Source organism: Pseudogymnoascus destructans (genome assembly GCF_001641265.1).
Source record: "Pseudogymnoascus destructans isolate 20631-21 unplaced genomic scaffold scaffold_9, whole genome shotgun sequence".
Lineage (NCBI taxonomy): Eukaryota > Fungi > Ascomycota > Leotiomycetes > Thelebolales > Thelebolaceae > Pseudogymnoascus > Pseudogymnoascus destructans.
Window position 1 is genome coordinate 1,335,314 of NW_020167528.1, and position 16,813 is coordinate 1,352,126.

General features: G+C 48.8%; 9 protein-coding genes across 9 annotated transcripts; 4 read left to right on the forward strand and 5 right to left on the reverse strand.

Moving 5' to 3' along the window:
- Positions 1 to 5: 5 nt before the first annotated feature.
- VC83_04493 (uncharacterized protein) lies at positions 6 to 1,146 on the forward strand. The gene has a single exon (XM_024468124.1). It carries the CDS (start codon positions 258 to 260, stop codon positions 1,047 to 1,049), a length of 792 nt encoding a protein of 263 aa, XP_024324553.1. The 5' UTR covers positions 6 to 257; the 3' UTR covers positions 1,050 to 1,146.
- A 570-nt stretch (positions 1,147 to 1,716) lies between these two features.
- On the reverse strand, positions 1,717 to 2,440 carry RPL26A (ribosomal 60S subunit protein L26A). Its single transcript, XM_024468125.1, has 3 exons — positions 2,351 to 2,440; positions 2,160 to 2,272; positions 1,717 to 2,111 (listed from the first exon to the last, which is right to left on the reverse strand). The coding sequence occupies exons 1-3, from the start codon at positions 2,367 to 2,369 to the stop codon at positions 1,830 to 1,832; spliced, it is 414 nt and encodes a 137-aa protein (XP_024324558.1). The 5' UTR covers positions 2,370 to 2,440; the 3' UTR covers positions 1,717 to 1,829.
- A 208-nt stretch (positions 2,441 to 2,648) lies between these two features.
- VC83_04495 (uncharacterized protein) lies at positions 2,649 to 5,282 on the reverse strand. Its single transcript, XM_024468126.1, has 7 exons — positions 5,068 to 5,282; positions 4,991 to 5,015; positions 4,853 to 4,935; positions 4,040 to 4,791; positions 3,863 to 3,992; positions 3,428 to 3,811; positions 2,649 to 3,367 (listed from the first exon to the last, which is right to left on the reverse strand). Exons 1-7 carry the CDS (start codon positions 5,130 to 5,132, stop codon positions 2,668 to 2,670), a joined length of 2,139 nt encoding a protein of 712 aa, XP_024324559.1. The 5' UTR covers positions 5,133 to 5,282; the 3' UTR covers positions 2,649 to 2,667.
- Positions 5,283 to 6,586: 1,304 nt separating this feature from the next.
- On the forward strand, positions 6,587 to 7,595 carry VC83_04496 (uncharacterized protein; the record flags this gene model as incomplete). The annotated part of the gene is made up of 5 exons (XM_024468127.1): positions 6,587 to 6,644; positions 6,693 to 6,860; positions 6,907 to 6,928; positions 6,989 to 7,176; positions 7,225 to 7,595. 5 exons carry the CDS (start codon positions 6,587 to 6,589, stop codon positions 7,593 to 7,595), a joined length of 807 nt encoding a protein of 268 aa, XP_024324556.1.
- A 533-nt stretch (positions 7,596 to 8,128) lies between these two features.
- On the forward strand, positions 8,129 to 8,965 carry VC83_04497 (uncharacterized protein; the record flags this gene model as incomplete). Its single annotated transcript, XM_024468128.1, has 3 exons — positions 8,129 to 8,142; positions 8,212 to 8,785; positions 8,894 to 8,965. 3 exons carry the CDS (start codon positions 8,129 to 8,131, stop codon positions 8,963 to 8,965), a joined length of 660 nt encoding a protein of 219 aa, XP_024324557.1.
- Positions 8,966 to 9,685: 720 nt separating this feature from the next.
- Positions 9,686 to 11,488, reverse strand: VC83_04498 (uncharacterized protein; the record flags this gene model as incomplete). Its single annotated transcript, XM_024468129.1, has 5 exons — positions 9,686 to 9,938; positions 9,995 to 10,065; positions 10,118 to 10,282; positions 11,165 to 11,194; positions 11,249 to 11,488. 5 exons carry the CDS (start codon positions 11,486 to 11,488, stop codon positions 9,686 to 9,688), a joined length of 759 nt encoding a protein of 252 aa, XP_024324560.1.
- An 860-nt stretch (positions 11,489 to 12,348) lies between these two features.
- On the reverse strand, positions 12,349 to 12,761 carry VC83_04499 (uncharacterized protein; the record flags this gene model as incomplete). Its single annotated transcript, XM_024468130.1, has 2 exons — positions 12,349 to 12,608; positions 12,725 to 12,761. The coding sequence occupies 2 exons, from the start codon at positions 12,759 to 12,761 to the stop codon at positions 12,349 to 12,351; spliced, it is 297 nt and encodes a 98-aa protein (XP_024324561.1).
- An 87-nt stretch (positions 12,762 to 12,848) lies between these two features.
- VC83_04500 (uncharacterized protein) lies at positions 12,849 to 14,472 on the forward strand. The gene is made up of 2 exons (XM_024468131.1): positions 12,849 to 13,612; positions 13,668 to 14,472. The coding sequence occupies exons 1-2, from the start codon at positions 12,984 to 12,986 to the stop codon at positions 14,125 to 14,127; spliced, it is 1,089 nt and encodes a 362-aa protein (XP_024324588.1). The 5' UTR covers positions 12,849 to 12,983; the 3' UTR covers positions 14,128 to 14,472.
- Positions 14,473 to 14,652: 180 nt separating this feature from the next.
- Positions 14,653 to 16,533, reverse strand: VC83_04501 (uncharacterized protein; the record flags this gene model as incomplete). The annotated part of the gene is made up of 1 exon (XM_024468132.1): positions 14,653 to 16,533. The coding sequence occupies one exon, from the start codon at positions 16,531 to 16,533 to the stop codon at positions 14,653 to 14,655; it is 1,881 nt and encodes a 626-aa protein (XP_024324589.1).
- Positions 16,534 to 16,813: the final 280 nt, after the last annotated feature.

A 16,813-nucleotide genomic window follows, 5' to 3' on the forward strand; every position in this document is an offset into this window, starting at 1 on the left:
CCAAACCCCAAGTCCCGACGACAAATAAGCTAGCCATTCGCTATGACACCATAGATACTTAATATTGATGCTACATTTATTGATAATCAATGATGCGCTTATAACTTGTATATAAACCGGGAGGACCTACGTTGATACACATATCTCCCACCTGCAAGCTTGTGCTGCTTTGTTAGATCAAACGCGTCTTACCATCAAAAGTTCTCAGTGATAAGTTATTCATACTTAATTTCACAAAATGGCAGCCTCTAACTTATATGCTATCATCGCGGGTGTTGGTGGCGGCACAGGTCTGTAATCCTTCCCATCTGCCAGTTAAACACTCAAGCAAACAACTAGGACGCTCCCTCGCGCTCAAGTTCTCCGCTGCCTACCCTACTGTCTTCCTCCTCGCTCGCTCCTCCGAGTCCTACGACGCAATCGTCAAGGAGATCAAAGCTAGCGGCCGCAATGCAGTAGGCATCAGCACTGACGTATCATCCGCCTCTTCCGTCTCCTCAGCACTCAAGGTCATCGCCGCTGAGACCGCCAACAAGAACCTCGCAGCCGCAGTCTACAATGTCGGCGGCAAATTCGTCCGCAAGCCCTTCCTAGAATTGACTGAGGAGGAGTACTCTGCAGGCTTTGAGGCCAGTGGCAGAGGCTTTTTCAACTTCGCGCACGGTATCCTGCCGCTCCTCCTCGAGACTGCGGCGCTCTCACAGGCTATCCCGAACCCGCCGAGCTTGCTGGTTACCGGCGCCACGGCCTCGCTCAAGGGCTCTGCCCAGTGCGCCTCCTTCGCCTCGGGAAAGTTCGCCCTGCGTGCCACCACGCAGTCACTTGCTAGAGAGTTTGGACCCAAGGGTGTGCATGTAGCACATGCGATTATCGACGGTGCCATTGATACGCCTAAGCTTAAGGAGTCCGGGTGGAAGGTTAATGGAGGAGAAGAGGATGGTGCAATTGCGCCGGACGCAATCGCGGATGCCTACTATTGGCTTCACACCCAACCACGAAGCGCATGGTCGCAGGAAATCGATATTCGACCATTCATTGAGAAGTGGTAATCAGAGACTAACGAGTAGGGCAGAGAGGGAATGAATGAGTGCCTGATAGTTTTGTAGTTTTATTTATAACAAAGTAGCGATCTAATACATCAATTCATCATATCTACAAGTTAGTGCTCTCAATACTACTTCAGAGGTTGACATACGATTACTGTCTCACACCATCAAACCGACGCTCCTAACAGACGTTGTGTCTAGAGGGCAGTCTGCAGGCAGGATATAGCGCGGACTTCAATGAAGAAATAACACTCTACAGGGGTTACTCTGCGCCACTTTTTTACCGCGAAATCTGTTGGGGAAGAAATCGCGGTTATAACTGGGCGTGGAAGGGGCAGCCTGCAACCCTATCCACAGGTAGATAGACTTGCGGACCAAGGGGCCAAGGCCAAAAGTGCCAGTGAGGGATGGAAATGATAGTAGAAGGAGAGAGAAAAACTGGGAGGTGGGAAGGAATAAGAGAAATTGGGGAAGGGAAGAATTAACCAGATGGGCCAATGGAAAGAAGCAGACGAGCAGCGCTGAACGCGGAGCCAACTTCGGGATAACTCCCATGGAGCATTTCACAGTATGAACCAGACGTGCAAGCACGGTGGATGTGAAACGGCCATATTATTGATCGATTGAATTGCGCCAAAGCCCATGCCTAACGCATTGCCGGCGATTTGCTGCCGCAAAATTGCTGAATCAGCCCGATATAGTATGCCCGTAACACCATTTCCCAAGCTCCGATATAACCAGAGTTTCACGTTGCCTTTATTGTTTTATAATCGAGTCCAGTATTTATTCCGACTTGGACTTGAGCTTCTCCTTGATCTCGCGACCGGTCTTGATGCGCTCCAGGATGGCCTCACGGTCCTTGTCAAGCTTGAGCTTGGTGATGACAACCTTGGAGGGGTGGATGCCGAGCGGGACGGATTGTCCAGAGGACTTCTCGCGGACAACACGCTCGACGTGAACGATGTACTTGAGACGGTAGACGGTGGTGATCTTTCCCTCACGACCCTTGTTGGAGCCACGAACGATGGTGACCTCGTCATCCTTGCGGATTGGGATCGAGCGAACCTGACACTGTTAGATAGATTCTGGTGCTGGCTGGCACCATATACTTACGTTGTACTTCTCACGGAGCTCCTTGCTGAGAGGGGCGCTCATGATAGTGCGGCGAACACTGGATGGGGCGCTGAAGTGCGACTTGCGCGACTTCCTGCGGGAGGAGTGGAGGGCTGAGGTCTGGTCAGTCTGTTTTCATCATTCTAAAGCGCATATCATATATGCGAATAGTATATCCAATTGTAACATACAGCTGTTGATCTTCGTCATTTTGGCGGTTGAGGTGATGAAACTGGTTGTCGTAGAGTCGTGGATAAGAAATCGAGAGAATTGAGATTTCGTGAACATTGAAGAAAGTTGTGTGGGCACAGTGGTCAGCTTAAGCGAGCGAGTCAAAATTTGTCCCGCTCACTTAGCAGCTGCCCCACATACTACAAATATATAATCACGTGATATACAATTTATGGTCACGTGTGGATTCTATCTTTGTGAGAGGCAAAGCAGATTTCGACAACACTCTCACTTTGGCATAAGTATTTGTTTACATGTACTCATTTCAACTAGCTCGCTAAATCAGTCCCTCCTCTACATCGCCAAAGTTGATCTCTGGTTGTGCTCCATCTCCAAGCAAACCAAAAAGAGCCTCATAGTCCTGGACATAATCCCCCAGCCTCTCGGTGAATTCTCCCGGCATTCCAACCCCGCTGAGCTCCTCCCACTTGACTCCTTCTCCCCCAACGGACATTGGCCCCATTTGGAGACTCGGGTCATCCCAATCAAAGCGCATGCTCTCATCCCAACCAAGCCCCGAGGCACCCTGAGTAACATCTACGCCGGCGCCCAGCTCAGCCATTGCACCCACGGTTGCCTCATCTTCAAGTCTGATTGTTTCTCTTGCCGAAGATACGGCCTTCTGAATTTGTTTCGCTGAATCCCATGTCTCTGTAATCGAGTCAATCACCTTGCTAATTTGCTCCAACTGTGTGCCTGTTTCCTGGATATCTCTCTTGTTCCTTGGTATTCCCTGAGGGCTTGCTGAAAGGAAGCGCTTTAGGAGCACGATTGATGCGGCTGATGCGCACGTGTGGATAAATGTGACTGGTAACGCGGAGTAGGAGTAATGCTTCGAGTAGACCTTCATGAGTTGTAGAATGGAGTTCAGAGACGATGAGCAGATATCAAGATCTTCGGTGACGGTAGCAAGATGGGCAAGAGAAGAGTGACGGGGAGGGCGGTGGAGAATAATCATTACGGTATGGAAAAACATGCTGCGTGATATTAGCTGCAATGCCAAGAGAAATAGGGGTAAAAAGTGGAAGAGAACTTACTGGAGATTAAGAATGTATGCTGCGACGGGACCTCGGCTCCATTGGTTCCAGTGCAGGCGTGCGGGCAAGTCCGCCAGCCACTTGCTGAGCGCGACGTGGATGCCCTTTGCGCTGGCTGCGAGAATACTGGCATCGGCTTTAGCGTTGTGGTTCTGGAAGACCTCAGTAATCATGCGATGCACAATCTTGCACAGCTCAGCTTGCTGGACAAAGGAACCGACAAAAGACAAATCGTCTTCGTATTCCGTAGGCGTCGTGTTATTTTTGATGTAGTCATCAAGTAGAGAGTCCCAATCCGGAGGGTAGATGAGCCGATTAGACTTGTGAACGTCAGATTCAGACGGATAAAGGGCCGGTGGTCGGCCAAAGTATAGCGATAGTTGCCTAAATCCATGTCAGAATTATGCTCGTTGGCGGCGGGGCGAGTAGACTGACTTGTCAGCAATAAATGCGGCCCAGTAGGCTCTTCTGGAGATTTCTCGCTCGACGTCGGTATCCCGAGGAGTATTCCAATGGCTGGGATCCAAGTGCAAACCCATGCCTTGTGCCAGCCTAAATGCCATTCCTAATCTAGTCAGTCTCATAATCTCTTATATCACGCGATCCACTCACCAGTAAAAACCCACCCTCTCGAGCTCTTTCCCCTTCCAATATCTCTATGTCCCAAGAGCAGTAGCGCTTGTAGCGTGGTTAGGTCAGGGCTGTCCAAGGCGCTGCCATATAGTAATTCTTGGGCGCGGTTCGAGAAAACTGCACTTAAGTCCCTCACGGTCTCATCTGAGCTCGCCAGCGCGCCCATAGCACAAATGGCATACATTAGCAGATTGGAGTAGTACGGGCCTCCACCTGCCTTGTAATCTCTCAAAAAGTACTCTCGATACAAACACATGTGGAAGTAGTATTGTTGGTCGAAGAAGACCCCCATGAGCTTTTGGCACATTGGCGTCCACGGCGTACCAAAACTGTGCTCGACAATGTTCCCTTCGGGCGAAATAGCTAATGGAGATTCAGGTGATTGGGATTCTGGCTTGACTTGCACTGGAGGCGTGACAGTCATGATGCTAAAGGCCGCCTCGGCATCGTCTGTCTCAGAGGGGTTAATTTGGAAGAAAGATGTCTCGCCATAGAATTGGTCTGCGCTGCCTTCCTTCAGTCGCATAAGACGACCTTTTGGGAGTGGTGGTGCCAATGGGATCTCCTTTGCAAGTGCCGGTAAGGGTGGCAAATGCTCCATAGACGTCTCTTTGAAATTTGCGAGCATTACATCTCGTTCCGATGAGCTAGCAGCTGTGAGGTTCATAATAAAGAGCTCTAGAGAAGCGATTTGGCCCTCCAGAGCCTCGACGTAGAGTCGGGATATTGGACTGTAAAACATATCAGCTTACTTGGTTCCCCCAGGATGGGTGAGACAGGACTTGATTTTACCGTTTCTTTTCGCCACCAGCATTGATGCATTCTGCACCTGCTTTCTTGCATTGATTACATGGCCTTGTGCGATCACATTTAACCTAATTTTAAGAATAAGCTTTATGTCATCGTGAACATAGGGCGTGCGGAATTCACCTTCCGTCTCCGACACCTTTCACATCTGGCCCAAGTTAGTTACAGGAAATATGCAAGAAGCAAAAGCAAAAACATACGATAGATGTGAAGGTTCTCTGTTCGTTCCTCCGCTTGCCCCACCAGGAGCTGGAACCGCACTCATGGTTATAGGGAATTACTGTATCGTTAATCACTCATGGTATTGTTACTGTTATACAAAACAAGATTATCGCAGTTCATCATCGTGCTGCGGAGATATATCACGTGATGTAAATAAATGACTTTCTAGTGGGCCGATTTCGGCAAATCACACTTCACATATATCGGAATATTATAGTCTTGGAAATTAGGAGAGCCTAACAGGTTACATATAGCACTCCGATAACGTAAGTCGTGGCGTAACGCAAAGGGTGACGTAACGCAAAAATGTCACTCTGCACCGAAATATGTATGTAAAGGTACTTAAAATGAGAAAAATTGAAGTTATAATATCCGCCGCAATAAGAATAATAGAGCCTCCTTCGATATATAAGTAGCTTATTATATTTCGGTGTTTTTTATACAAAATATTAGGTGAAATTTTAATAACTCCCTAATTAGTAAAGACATTTATAAATCAGTTTTAATAGTATCCTATACTATCCCCCCCCTGAATGATTGTCACCATCCACTATTTTTACCTAAACCGATCGCTATAAGTGGGTTTCCACAAACTTCAAAATAGCGGGTCGTTACAATCATTCAGGGGGGGGATAGTAGGTCTATATAGATATCATATACAAAAGTATTAGAGTCTACGATTATTATTGAAAGAGTTATTGCAGTTTTTCATTTTAAGTAGCTTTACAAACATATTTTGGTGCAGAGTGACTCTTTTGCATTAGGCCACCCTTGGCGTTACGCCACGACTTAACCCACATTAATCGTTTCTCTTCATCTGATTTCCTCTACTGTACTTTGCTTACAAATATAGCTAAAATAGTAGATTATTGTCAGCTTAAATTCGAGCATCAATTAGTGCAGATAGTCCCGTTTCAGACTTTCAGGTGCCTCGAGTACTTAATATCCATCCTGTACTCCGTACTCTCATCTTGTTCTCGAGTAGCCAGAATAAAAATATGTACCCCCCTACATCGATACCTATAATGCCAAGGCGGCCGGTTCCCACCTCATGCCACATCAGGCATGAGGTCCCCTTGTCGTTGTTCCAGACCAGGACATATAGATTCTACCAATGGTACTTACGTAATATGGAAACAGATCCGATGCAGGGGTGGTCATCGGATCGACGGTAAATGATCCTTGGTCCTAAGATTCTTCATGGTGTCTTCAATGCGTTAATATAAATGTTCCATCAAACAAACAACCCAGAACCAGCGTTACAATTTACCCAGCCGTTCAGTTAATATGCATAATATATGGGATTTCCCCGCCCTCGGAGGGATGGCAAGCTTCTCGTGGTCGAAGCCGCCTTTAGGTGTAATAACCTTACGGATGCCAGGTTAGCTCTCACTAGCAGTATGGTAACCCCTGGGGAGCAGATATATATAACGCTATATTCCTGCAGAATGAGTGAGCTTTGATCTTCGATCGCCGGGTTTATTGCCAATATTCAAGATGCGGCTTCTTGTTCCGTTCAGCGCGTTGGTTTCCACTGCATTTGCTGCATATAAGTGTTAGTTAATAGCGAGCGAGTTATTTAGAAATTTGCTAACGTTAGAAGGGGACAATATCAAAATTGGAGGAGGTGGAGGCTTTACCCCTGGAATAGTTTTCAGCCCAAAGACAAAGGGATTGGCATATGCCAGGACAGATATTGGTGGACTATATCGCCTGAACAGTGATGATAGCTGGACACCCCTCTCGTGGATATTGCCAATGACGCAACCTGGTATGCCTCTAACTATCTTGTCAAAGATCAATTTTTAACAATTTAGGAACTACTGGGGAGTCAGCGCAGTAGCCGCCGACCCGTTGACGCAACACGGTCTATATTTCAGTTGGAACTTACACCAACAGCTGGGACCCGAACAACGGTGCAACCCTGAAGAGTACCGACAAAGGTAGCACGTGGGTTAAAACCGCTCTACCATTCAAGCTTGGGGGTAACCAGCCTGGTCGTGGGATGGGCGAGCCTCTCGCCGTGGACCCTAACGATAACAAGATCGTCTATTTCGGAGCTCCAACTGAAAACGGCTTGTACAAAAGTACCGACTCGGGTGCATCGTTCTAAAAGGTGTCGAGTTTTACTGCAGTGGGTACATTCCGTGAGGACCCAACTGATACCTCTGGGTATCAGAGCGATATTGTGGGCATAACGTCTGTTGTCTTCGACACCACCTCTGCCACTCTCAATGGAGCAACATCTACAATTTATGTGGCAACTGCAGATGTGACGACATCCGTATATGTTTCCACGGATGCTGGTGCAACATGGAAAGCAGTTGCTGGCCAACCAACGGGACGCTTCCCGCACAGAGTGAAGCTCTCAGTTTCAGAGAAACTCTTGTACTTTACCTACAGCAACGTAGCTGGCCCGTACGACGCCGGCGACGGGACTGTCTACAAGTACAGCCTCTCAACTGGAGCATGGACGAATCACGCCCGCGTGGCAAGCTACGAATAGCCTTGTGTTTGGTTTCGGTGGCTTAGCTCTGGATGCCAACAACCCTGGAACCTTGATAGTTGCATTTGATAACTGTGGTGGCCAGACGCGCAGCTGTTCCGTTCCACCGATGCCGGTGCGTCCTGGGTAACTATCTGGGACTGGAATGTGAACCACTACACATATGACACCGACAACGCCCCTTGAATAAATTATGATAAGCCACTCGGGTGGATGATCGCATCACTGCAGATCGACCCCTTTGATTCCAACCATTGGCTTTATGGCACTGGCCTCTCGATTTTCGGTGGCCTCGACTTGACTAAGTGGCCAGCTGTTCATGTCAAGTCACTCGCTGATGGATTTGAGGAGACATCTATCCAATCTCTTATGCCCCCCAGGTGGAGCCCCCCTTCTGTCTGGAGTGGGTGATATCTGCGGCTTCAGGCACGAGAGCATCACCGAGTTCAATTTCATCAATCCTTATTATCCAACTACACCAGACCTTGACTTCGCAGGTCAGAAGCCGCTGAGTATTGTCCGCGTTGGGAACGATGGCTCAACAGCCGTAAATCAAATGGCTTTGGTCCACTGATGGGGGTAAAACCGGGAACCTAGCCACCGTTTCGTCAAGCAGCCTCTGCTGCGGCAAGGTTGCATACAGCGCCCATGCCTCATCAATTCTTTGGGCGACTCCCACTGGGAACTACGTCTTCGTGAATGGAGTACAGTCAGGTGTTGGAACTTTGCCAACAGGAAACCTGCGCATTGCGTCTGACAAAGTGAACGCTAAGTATTTCTACGCTGCGGATGGGAATAGTTTCTACGTGTCCAAGGACGGCGGTTTGACACTCGCAATTTCAGCCGCTATCTCTAACAATGGAGCAAATTCAATCAAGGTCCACCCCGCAGTAGTCGGCGACGTGTGGTTTTCGACTTCCAGTGGCATGTATCACTCCACCGACTTTGGGGCGACATTCACCAAGATTGCTTCAGTATCAGCGAGTTATGCCATTGCCCTTGGAAAAGGGACAGGCTCCTACCCAAACCTCTACGCATTCCTGACCACAACCACTTCCGGAAGCAACATTCTCGCTCTGAGCACAGATAAGGGCGTTTCGTGGACTCAGATCAATGATGCACAGCACGGCTTCGGTGCCGCCAGTGCGAACTGCTTGGCTGCGAGCTGGGATACAGTTGGCGAGGTCTTCGTGGGTACCAATAGAAGAGGGATATTCTATGGGCTACCGTGAGTTGAGGGCTACTTACTCTCTGTGCTCTACTTCTTGTTGTCCATACATTTCTAATACTATATATAGGGATGGTGGCAGTACTCCGACCACAACCGCAAAGACAACCTCCACTACGACTTCCAACCCCACGACCTCTAAGCCGGTGACCACTACGACTAACCCAACCACAACCAAGACGTCGACTAGCACCGCTTCGATACCAACTCAGGGTTGGGGAACAATTCCAAAGTACGGACAATGTGGAGGATCAAACTGGTCTGGATCCGGGACCTGTGTATCAGGACCCGTCTGCCAAGTCCAAAATCCGTTCTACTCTCAGTGCTTGTAAAGCTTAAATTGTTGATCTACGGTTTATATAAACAACCTAGGCAACAGTATGATTTGTACACTGCCCTAACCTTCTCGGTGGCTGTTGCGTACTTATCTTACATGGGTGATTGGCGAGCAAGTCACTACGAATAACGGTCACAAAACAATCGCATATCACTTGTGATGGAACTGGGATAGACTTGAGTCCATAAGTTTGACATTATTAAGCTTGGTATACATTTGATAAGGAAGTCTGGTGTATAAGTGGGTGGGTCGTGGAATATCCCATGTTGCCGCTGATGATTCCATGTGCCGTCCAAGCCAGAGAAAACAACAGAACAGTTGGCACAGTTGACGAGTGTTTTTGGACTTTGACGTTATTTGATGCTGTGCGACCTTGCGAAATCCGGAACGAGGATAGGAAAACCAGCTGAAATACAGTTTCGCGATGAAGTTGCTCCTTGTGAAGAAAACGCATTGTCTTCTGATGTCAATCTGTATCGCCTGCGGAATTTTTACAAGTGTGTATCAATGAGCCAATCAGGCTATTCACAGGATCTCGTCGTCCATTGGAGCATCGCCGTTGGTAGCGGCAGGTGCGGCGGCTTCCGTAGGTGCGGCAGTTGCGTCGAAATAATCGGCCATCTCAGAATCCAGCTCCTCGGCAGTCTTCTTCGCAGGGCGGCCAGGGCGAGCGCGGCCTCCCCGGCCCCTCTTGCCAGCCTTGCCACGAGTAGAGGCTGCGGCGTTGTTTGCACCAGCCTTGGTTGCGGCAGCTGACTTTGGCTGAACCTTTGGTTGGCTATTGCAGCATGTTAGTATATGGGACATACTCCATCTAACAGGGTGATAACTTACGCAATACGATCACCCAATCCCTTTGGAGCAACAATAGCTGGAGCCTGGGAGGCATCAACGAGAACCTCAATCTGTATAATGGGTTAGCGACATTCCACGTATGTGGTGGCGAAATAAGCTTACCTTCATTGGCCTTCCGTCCACAAGTAGTCCATTGAGAGCTGCAACGGCCTTGCTTGCTCCGTCGTTCTTGTGGAAGACGATGTTGGCAATTCCACGGCTCTGGCCATTGGGCCCATATGAGATATCCACTTTCTTGACTGATCCAACTGACTTGGCGAAATATTCCTAATAGGTAAAACGTGAACGTTAGTCATATGGTAATCGTCCAAAAGTTCGCTGCTTGACATCGTGTTGTCGTCATCGAGAAATGAAAGGCAATCCATGGTAAAGTCAATGAGCTGCAAGTCGAACAAAAGATGATTTGCAGCAGCAGGTTGGCAGCAAGCAGTGAGCAGCCAGCATTAGTATAGTAGTTAGTATATCAAGGGCCAGAAGGGTTGCGATCACCAGTGACCAAGCTGTCGTTGTTTTGGGTCGCTCTTCGTGAATTTGCACCAGGGGAGCCCACCAGGGTATCGAAGTGGTGGCGACAATAACTTGGTTGTCGAGATGCGAGACTGCAACATCATCGCATCCAAGTCGGGGGCCGTGACCAGTCGGAACATGCCCAGGGATCGAATAAATTCTTGGAGTGATCTTGAATGCTGTCTCGGAAGCAGACTTGTTTCTTGTGGTAATAATCCGAGTTCCGAAACTTTGTAATACTGTGCTGTGGTGTGCTGTGCATGCTCACTGCTGCGATCTCTCACTGAAGTTCTTTATCTCATGCTAGAGTTGAACCATTTACAGATCGGGAAAGGTGCATTGAGCACGAGTCCTTCGATGTTGCCACCACATAAAGTCTGCACTGTACTCGTATTTTGGGTGCTTGCCAGGCTACCTCTGAGATACAGCTTGATGCTAGACTGATGCTCAACTCTTTTGCACTATGCTCAAGCCTGGAAGGCGAGCTGTACGTGCCAAGAGGAGTCTTATTGGACTAGGTCCAGCATATAAAATGCCACCATATGAATGCTCTCGCGATAAACCGTCGTAATTTGTTCGATGACCGTGCGTGTACTTTCGGGAAAAAATCCAAAGGCTTGAGCAGCCTCATCGGTAACATACCTTAATCTGCGTCTCGTCTACATCTCTTGGCTGTTTGATTGTTAGTCCTGATACTTTTCATGCTTGGAGCTTAACGGAACTTACCAAATTGCTTACGACAATCTTGCTGTCTCTGTGAATGGCAGGACCCGTAGGGATGGCCTTAACTGCGCCCTTTGCGGGGCGAGTGTTCTTGGAGATGCCTCCAACAGGGGCAGGGGCTCCGGTTGATCGGCGAGGCTGGCGTTGGCCTCTTCCGCGTCTGGCGCTACCACGAGCACCGCCACGGCTAGCACCAGTGTTGGTCATGATCTCATCCAAAGATTGATCGAGCTTGGTGGCCATTTTGATGGTATGTCTTGTTTTGAAGGAGACTGGAGGCGTGGAAGTACTGTCAGGTCGGAACGACGATAAAAGCGAGATGATCGCTAGATGGAGAGAATTCGAGTAGCGATGGGGCAGTGCTGACTCTTGAAGTAATCCGGTTGACCGACTATAAAGTGTAGTTGGTCTCGGATTGGCAAAGAAGTGGCAATTAAAGGTCTGTTACTTTCGAAGTTGGCTGAAGTACAGTAAATATCTTGGCTTGAAGGAGTGCTGATGCGGTGTCGATGAGAATAGAAGGAGTTGTTTGTATTATTGAAGTGGTTTGTGATGGATGAAGAGAAGGAAGGGTCAGGATCGCAGGCAGGCGTTTGTCCAGTTTCGCGTCGCTGGGTATACGGAGCTAGACCCGATCTGGCACAAAAGGGGACTCACATCGCCATTCATATCATCGCCATTCACCATTGCGAGAACGTGGACCAATAATATTGCTTTGGACCGAATAGTCGAAGCGTCTCATTCATAGACAACTTGAAGATTGAATAATACAGCTACTGGTACAATGTATGGAAGCCGTCCATGAGATTCGTTGTACTCTTTGTAGGAAGGTCCTCGACTCAGGTCTTCGAGGCGACTGTGCCGGCGTCTTTGTAACTTCACAAGTCGGATTCCATATCTTTTTGACCAGCAAACCCCTACAAATCTGTAGTTTATCAAAATATACAGCTAGACGCTCAATAACCCCCAAATTATGCCTTAACGCCGTGGTAATCCGCCCCAAGAATGCTTCTAATCTCACACGGCTCGCAGATGGTTTCTTGTCGTGTATCGTACCGGACGACATCACCATATGCCGCCGTTCATATACGATAATCGCCCTCCTATTGGATGGCTGACTTGGCTTTCGAGCTGGATGCAGCTGCCGCGACGGGGGCGCGTGTTTTGGCATCGACATCTTCCACAGAGTTGGCCTCGAGAAAGTGATAAAGAACAATCATCAGCATTGCTGCAGAGCCGAGAAAGATGGCGAGCGAATATAGTTCATCGTCGGAGATCATCTTTGCGACTAAACCAAGGAATGCTGGGCGGAATGCAACTCGTTGTAGCCGGGGAGGTGACGGCGAGGAGAATTGAACGGGATCTATACATATGATTTAGCACTAGATTCTTTAGAGGGAATAAAATATTCACTTTAACCACCGGGTTTCCTTTGTATCAAGTAATTGGCGGCGGCTTAATTCGTTGGAAGCTGGCAACTGCTCGTTGAGGCCAGGTACGTCGCAAGTGTTGCCATCAGGGTATGAATAATGTTACTGCCTCAGGCACCAACATCAACCCCACCAATTAATATTCAAGACCATGATTTTCCAGCAGGCGACATCACTTGGGAAGAGCGCACGCGACCACACACTCATTCAAAATCTATAAGAAGGGGATCACGAGTATCGCCTACGTAGATCCGATCGCCCCCAGCGCATAGGCTTTACGTCCTCTTATCCTACAACCCACCGCCAAAATGCCGCCAAAGAAGCAAGAAAAGCAGGGCGGGGGCAAGAAGCCTTCGGCCACGAAGATGGTGGAGGACAGGACCTTCGGAATGAAAAACAAGAAGGGAGCCCAGACACAAAGGCAAATCGCACAAATGACGCAGTCTGCAAAGGCTGGCGGAACCCCAGAAGAAAAGAAGAAGGCGGCAGAGAAAGCCCAGGCGGAGAGGGACAAGGCTGCCTCTCTGGCGGCGCAGAAAGAGACAATGGAGTTGTTCAAGCCTGTGCAAGTCCAGAAAGTGGCATTTGGCGTGGATCCCAAGACTGTTCTGTGCCAGTTCTACAAGAAGGGACATTGCGAAAAGGGAAAAAAGTGCAAATTCTCGCACGACTTAGCTGTGGAGCGTAAGACGGAGAAGAAAGATTTATATCAAGATTCGCGAGAGGAGGAAGAGAAGGCAAAGAAGGAGGAGACTTCAGCAGATTGGGACGAGGAGAAGCTGAAATCCGTCGTTTTATCGAAGAAGGGCAACCAGAAGACGACGACTGATAAGGTCTGCAAGTTCTTTATCGAGGCAATCGAGGAAGGCAAATACGGTTGGTTCTGGAATTGCCCGAATGGAGAGAAGTGCATGTACCAACACAAATTGCCACCTGGGTATGCACGCACACAAGTTAATCCACATATTGAGCACGAGCTAACCATTTTTCAGATTTATATTGAAGACCAAGGAGCAACGCGCAGCTGAAAAGGCTCTTATGGATAAATCTCCGCTCAAGACCCTTACACTCGAGGATTTCTTAGAAAGCGAACGACATAAGCTGACCGGAAAGCTGACACCCGTTACACCTGAATCATTCGCCAAGTGGAAGTCGGAGCGCATGGACAAGAAGCAGGCAGAGCAGCAGGCACGCGAACAGAAGGAGGCAACCGGTCGTGCTATGTTCGAGAAGGGTGACTGGAATAAGGATATTGATGAGGATGAGGGAGGCGATGATGATGACGCATGGAACTTGGAGAAGCTGCGCCTGGAGACCGAGGCTATAAGAGCGAGGAAAGAGGCTAATCGGATAGAGGCTGCAGGCGGCCCATCAGTAAGCCGGCTGGTGGACGAAGGATCGAATGACACCGGCGATGGCTCAGATGAGGAGGTTGAACCGTCAGCAAATTAAAAGTGATTTTCTGCGCGAGGTGTAAAGAAGTGGGTTATGGGACGGGTTTGTCTTGGGTTTAATGGCTTCGACAGGAATTATGGTCATGATAGGATGGATCATTGGCCTTGTTGAACCTCTCAAGCGATAGGCCAGCGAGGCCAGCATTGACGCTCATTCACATAGATGAAATGATGATGTACTTGTGGAGAGCCAAATGCTCTTTGTACACTACGCATATACTTTGTCTCTTTCTAAATATATGCATGTGAGACTCAAAATGCACCGAGGTTTTAATACTACGACGAGATCACTTGTTCAAAATAGTGTATTGAACTAAGTACAGTAATAAACAAACTCCAAGCCTCAATAGGGCCACCATAGAACATTTATTCGCAGATCCACCTCAAAAGCATTGTGCAGTACAATATAAGCGCTGGGCACTGAAGTGCCAATATTCCTTGTGTAGAACCAAGTCCCAAATGAAAATCCAAAACGCAACAATTCAAAAATCAAATCATATCTTGCTATCCAATCTGTTGTCCCCTAATACACTGGATTTCCGTCGGCGGTCCAGTACGGCTTGCGCCCATTCGGAACTCTTGGCTGGCCCCAGACGCCGTTCTGCCAGTAGTCGGTCTTCCAGCCATCACCCTGATCAAACCCCGTTTCGGCGACAATATCCTTCGGATGGCGAGTTTCGGGCCATTCGTGGCCGGGCTCCCGCTTCGGGGGTTCGATGTCTTCAACGCCACGTTGTGCCCAGTAAAGAGAGTGTCTCGGCTTGCCGAGCTTTTTGAACAGATCCTCGGACCACGCCTTATCTTGCTCAAAGGGAGACGGAGTTTTGAACGGATCTTTCAAGTAGTCGAAATGCTCCGAAGCGTATTCCTCGATATTAGAAACGGGTTTGGATTTGGCTTTGGGGTTGGCGAGGGCGGGAACGTGGGGATTCTTCGCTCTGGCATCTGCCTCCCTGGCCTTTCTCCCCCATACCTGCTTCTTCCAGGCCTCGGAAGGTTCCTCAAAGTCGCTGGTATCCTCCTCAAAGCAGCTGGTGATATTTACTGCAGTCCTGTTGATGGTGTTGTTAAATATGGTCCCATTGATGGTGTTGTTAAAGGCAGTTCCATTGATGGTGGTGTTAAAGCCAGTCACATTGAAGTATAGCGGTCTGGCACAAGGATAAGGAGGTCCCGCAAGCCGACCCGGACGGCGGCTGTTTCTGTCACCAGGCGTTGCAGGGATATACCTAGAATCCTCGTGATCCGAAGACTCGGGATAATAGTCCGAGGGAATAGGAAGGTCCACTGGCATTTCCTCGAGGTCATCAAACTCTTCATAATCATAATCCGACCGAATAGGAAGGTCCACTGGCATTTCCTCGAGGTCATCAAACTCTTCATAATCATAATCCGACCGAATAGGAAGGTCCACTGGCATTTCCTCGAGGTCATCAAACTCTTCATAATCATAATCCGACCGAATAGGAAGGTCCAGTGGCATTTCCTCGAGGTCATCAAACTCTTCATAATCATAATCCGAGGGAATAGGAAGGTCCAGTGGCATTTCCTCGAGCTCATCAAACTCATCAGGATAATAATCCGAGGAGATAGGAAGCTCCACTGGAATTTCTAGACCATCAGACTCTTTTCGCTTTTCGCGCTTCGCATTGATGGGAGTGCCAATCTCAGGACCCAAGTAGTGGTCATTCGGGCGAGGTCTGTCTGTGTTGTCGATGGCTCTCGCATCAATGGGGGTGCCAATTTTCGGAGGTAGGAGATGTCCATTCGGGCGCGAAATACTTTCGGTATAATCGATGGCTCTCGCATTGATAGGAGTGCCAGTCTTTGGACCCGGGTGGTGATCATCTGGATAGGGACGGGTTTCGGTGTTATCGATGGCTCTCGCATCAATTGGGGTGCCAATCTTCGGGGGGAGAAGATGCCCATTCGGGTGCGGAAGGCCTCCAGTGTTGTCGGTGGCTCTTGCATTAATGGGAGTGCCAATCTTTGGGCCCAAGTGATGGTCATCCGGGCGGGGTCTTTCCGTGTTGTCGGCGGTTCTCACTTCCTGACGGAAACCTCTCGAATGGACCTTCCGGCCACCCTCAAAGAGTTCAAAGTGCCCATGCTCCTTCCCATTAGTGGGATCTGCAAATGGGCGGTAGGAATGAACAATGATTTCTTCTTTGGGGGTAGCTAATTTCTTGTCACGGGACCCCATCATTCTTTTCAAGCCTTCGTCGGTCACCCCGTCGGCGAAGTGGTGGGGTGAAGTATGTTCGGCCGGCATGGGGCGGCCAGCAAACTGCGGAGGAGAGAACGTATCGGGGTTGAGAACGATTTTGGCATCTGGAGTCGCAACCGGAAGAGCACCGATCAGAGCTGGTGCGACGAGCACCGCTGCAATGAGCTTGGAACGCATGGTTACAAAACCGTCGGTCTTGGCCGGGTGTATAAGCTGGAAGCTAGGCTTGCAGTATTGTGACTACTCTATCCAAGAGAATATGATAGGAGGAGTGCTGGGCAGAGGATTTCCAAAAGTTTGAACCAAGGTGAGGATGTGATAATTTTTGGAGAGAGAGAAAAGGAAAGGAAGGAAAGAAGGAAAGAAGGGACGAATACATACACCTCTTCCAGACCATATGCAAATACGTCCATATGAAAATGCACCCTTATGAGTATTCACCTACCGCTAGAAGCTT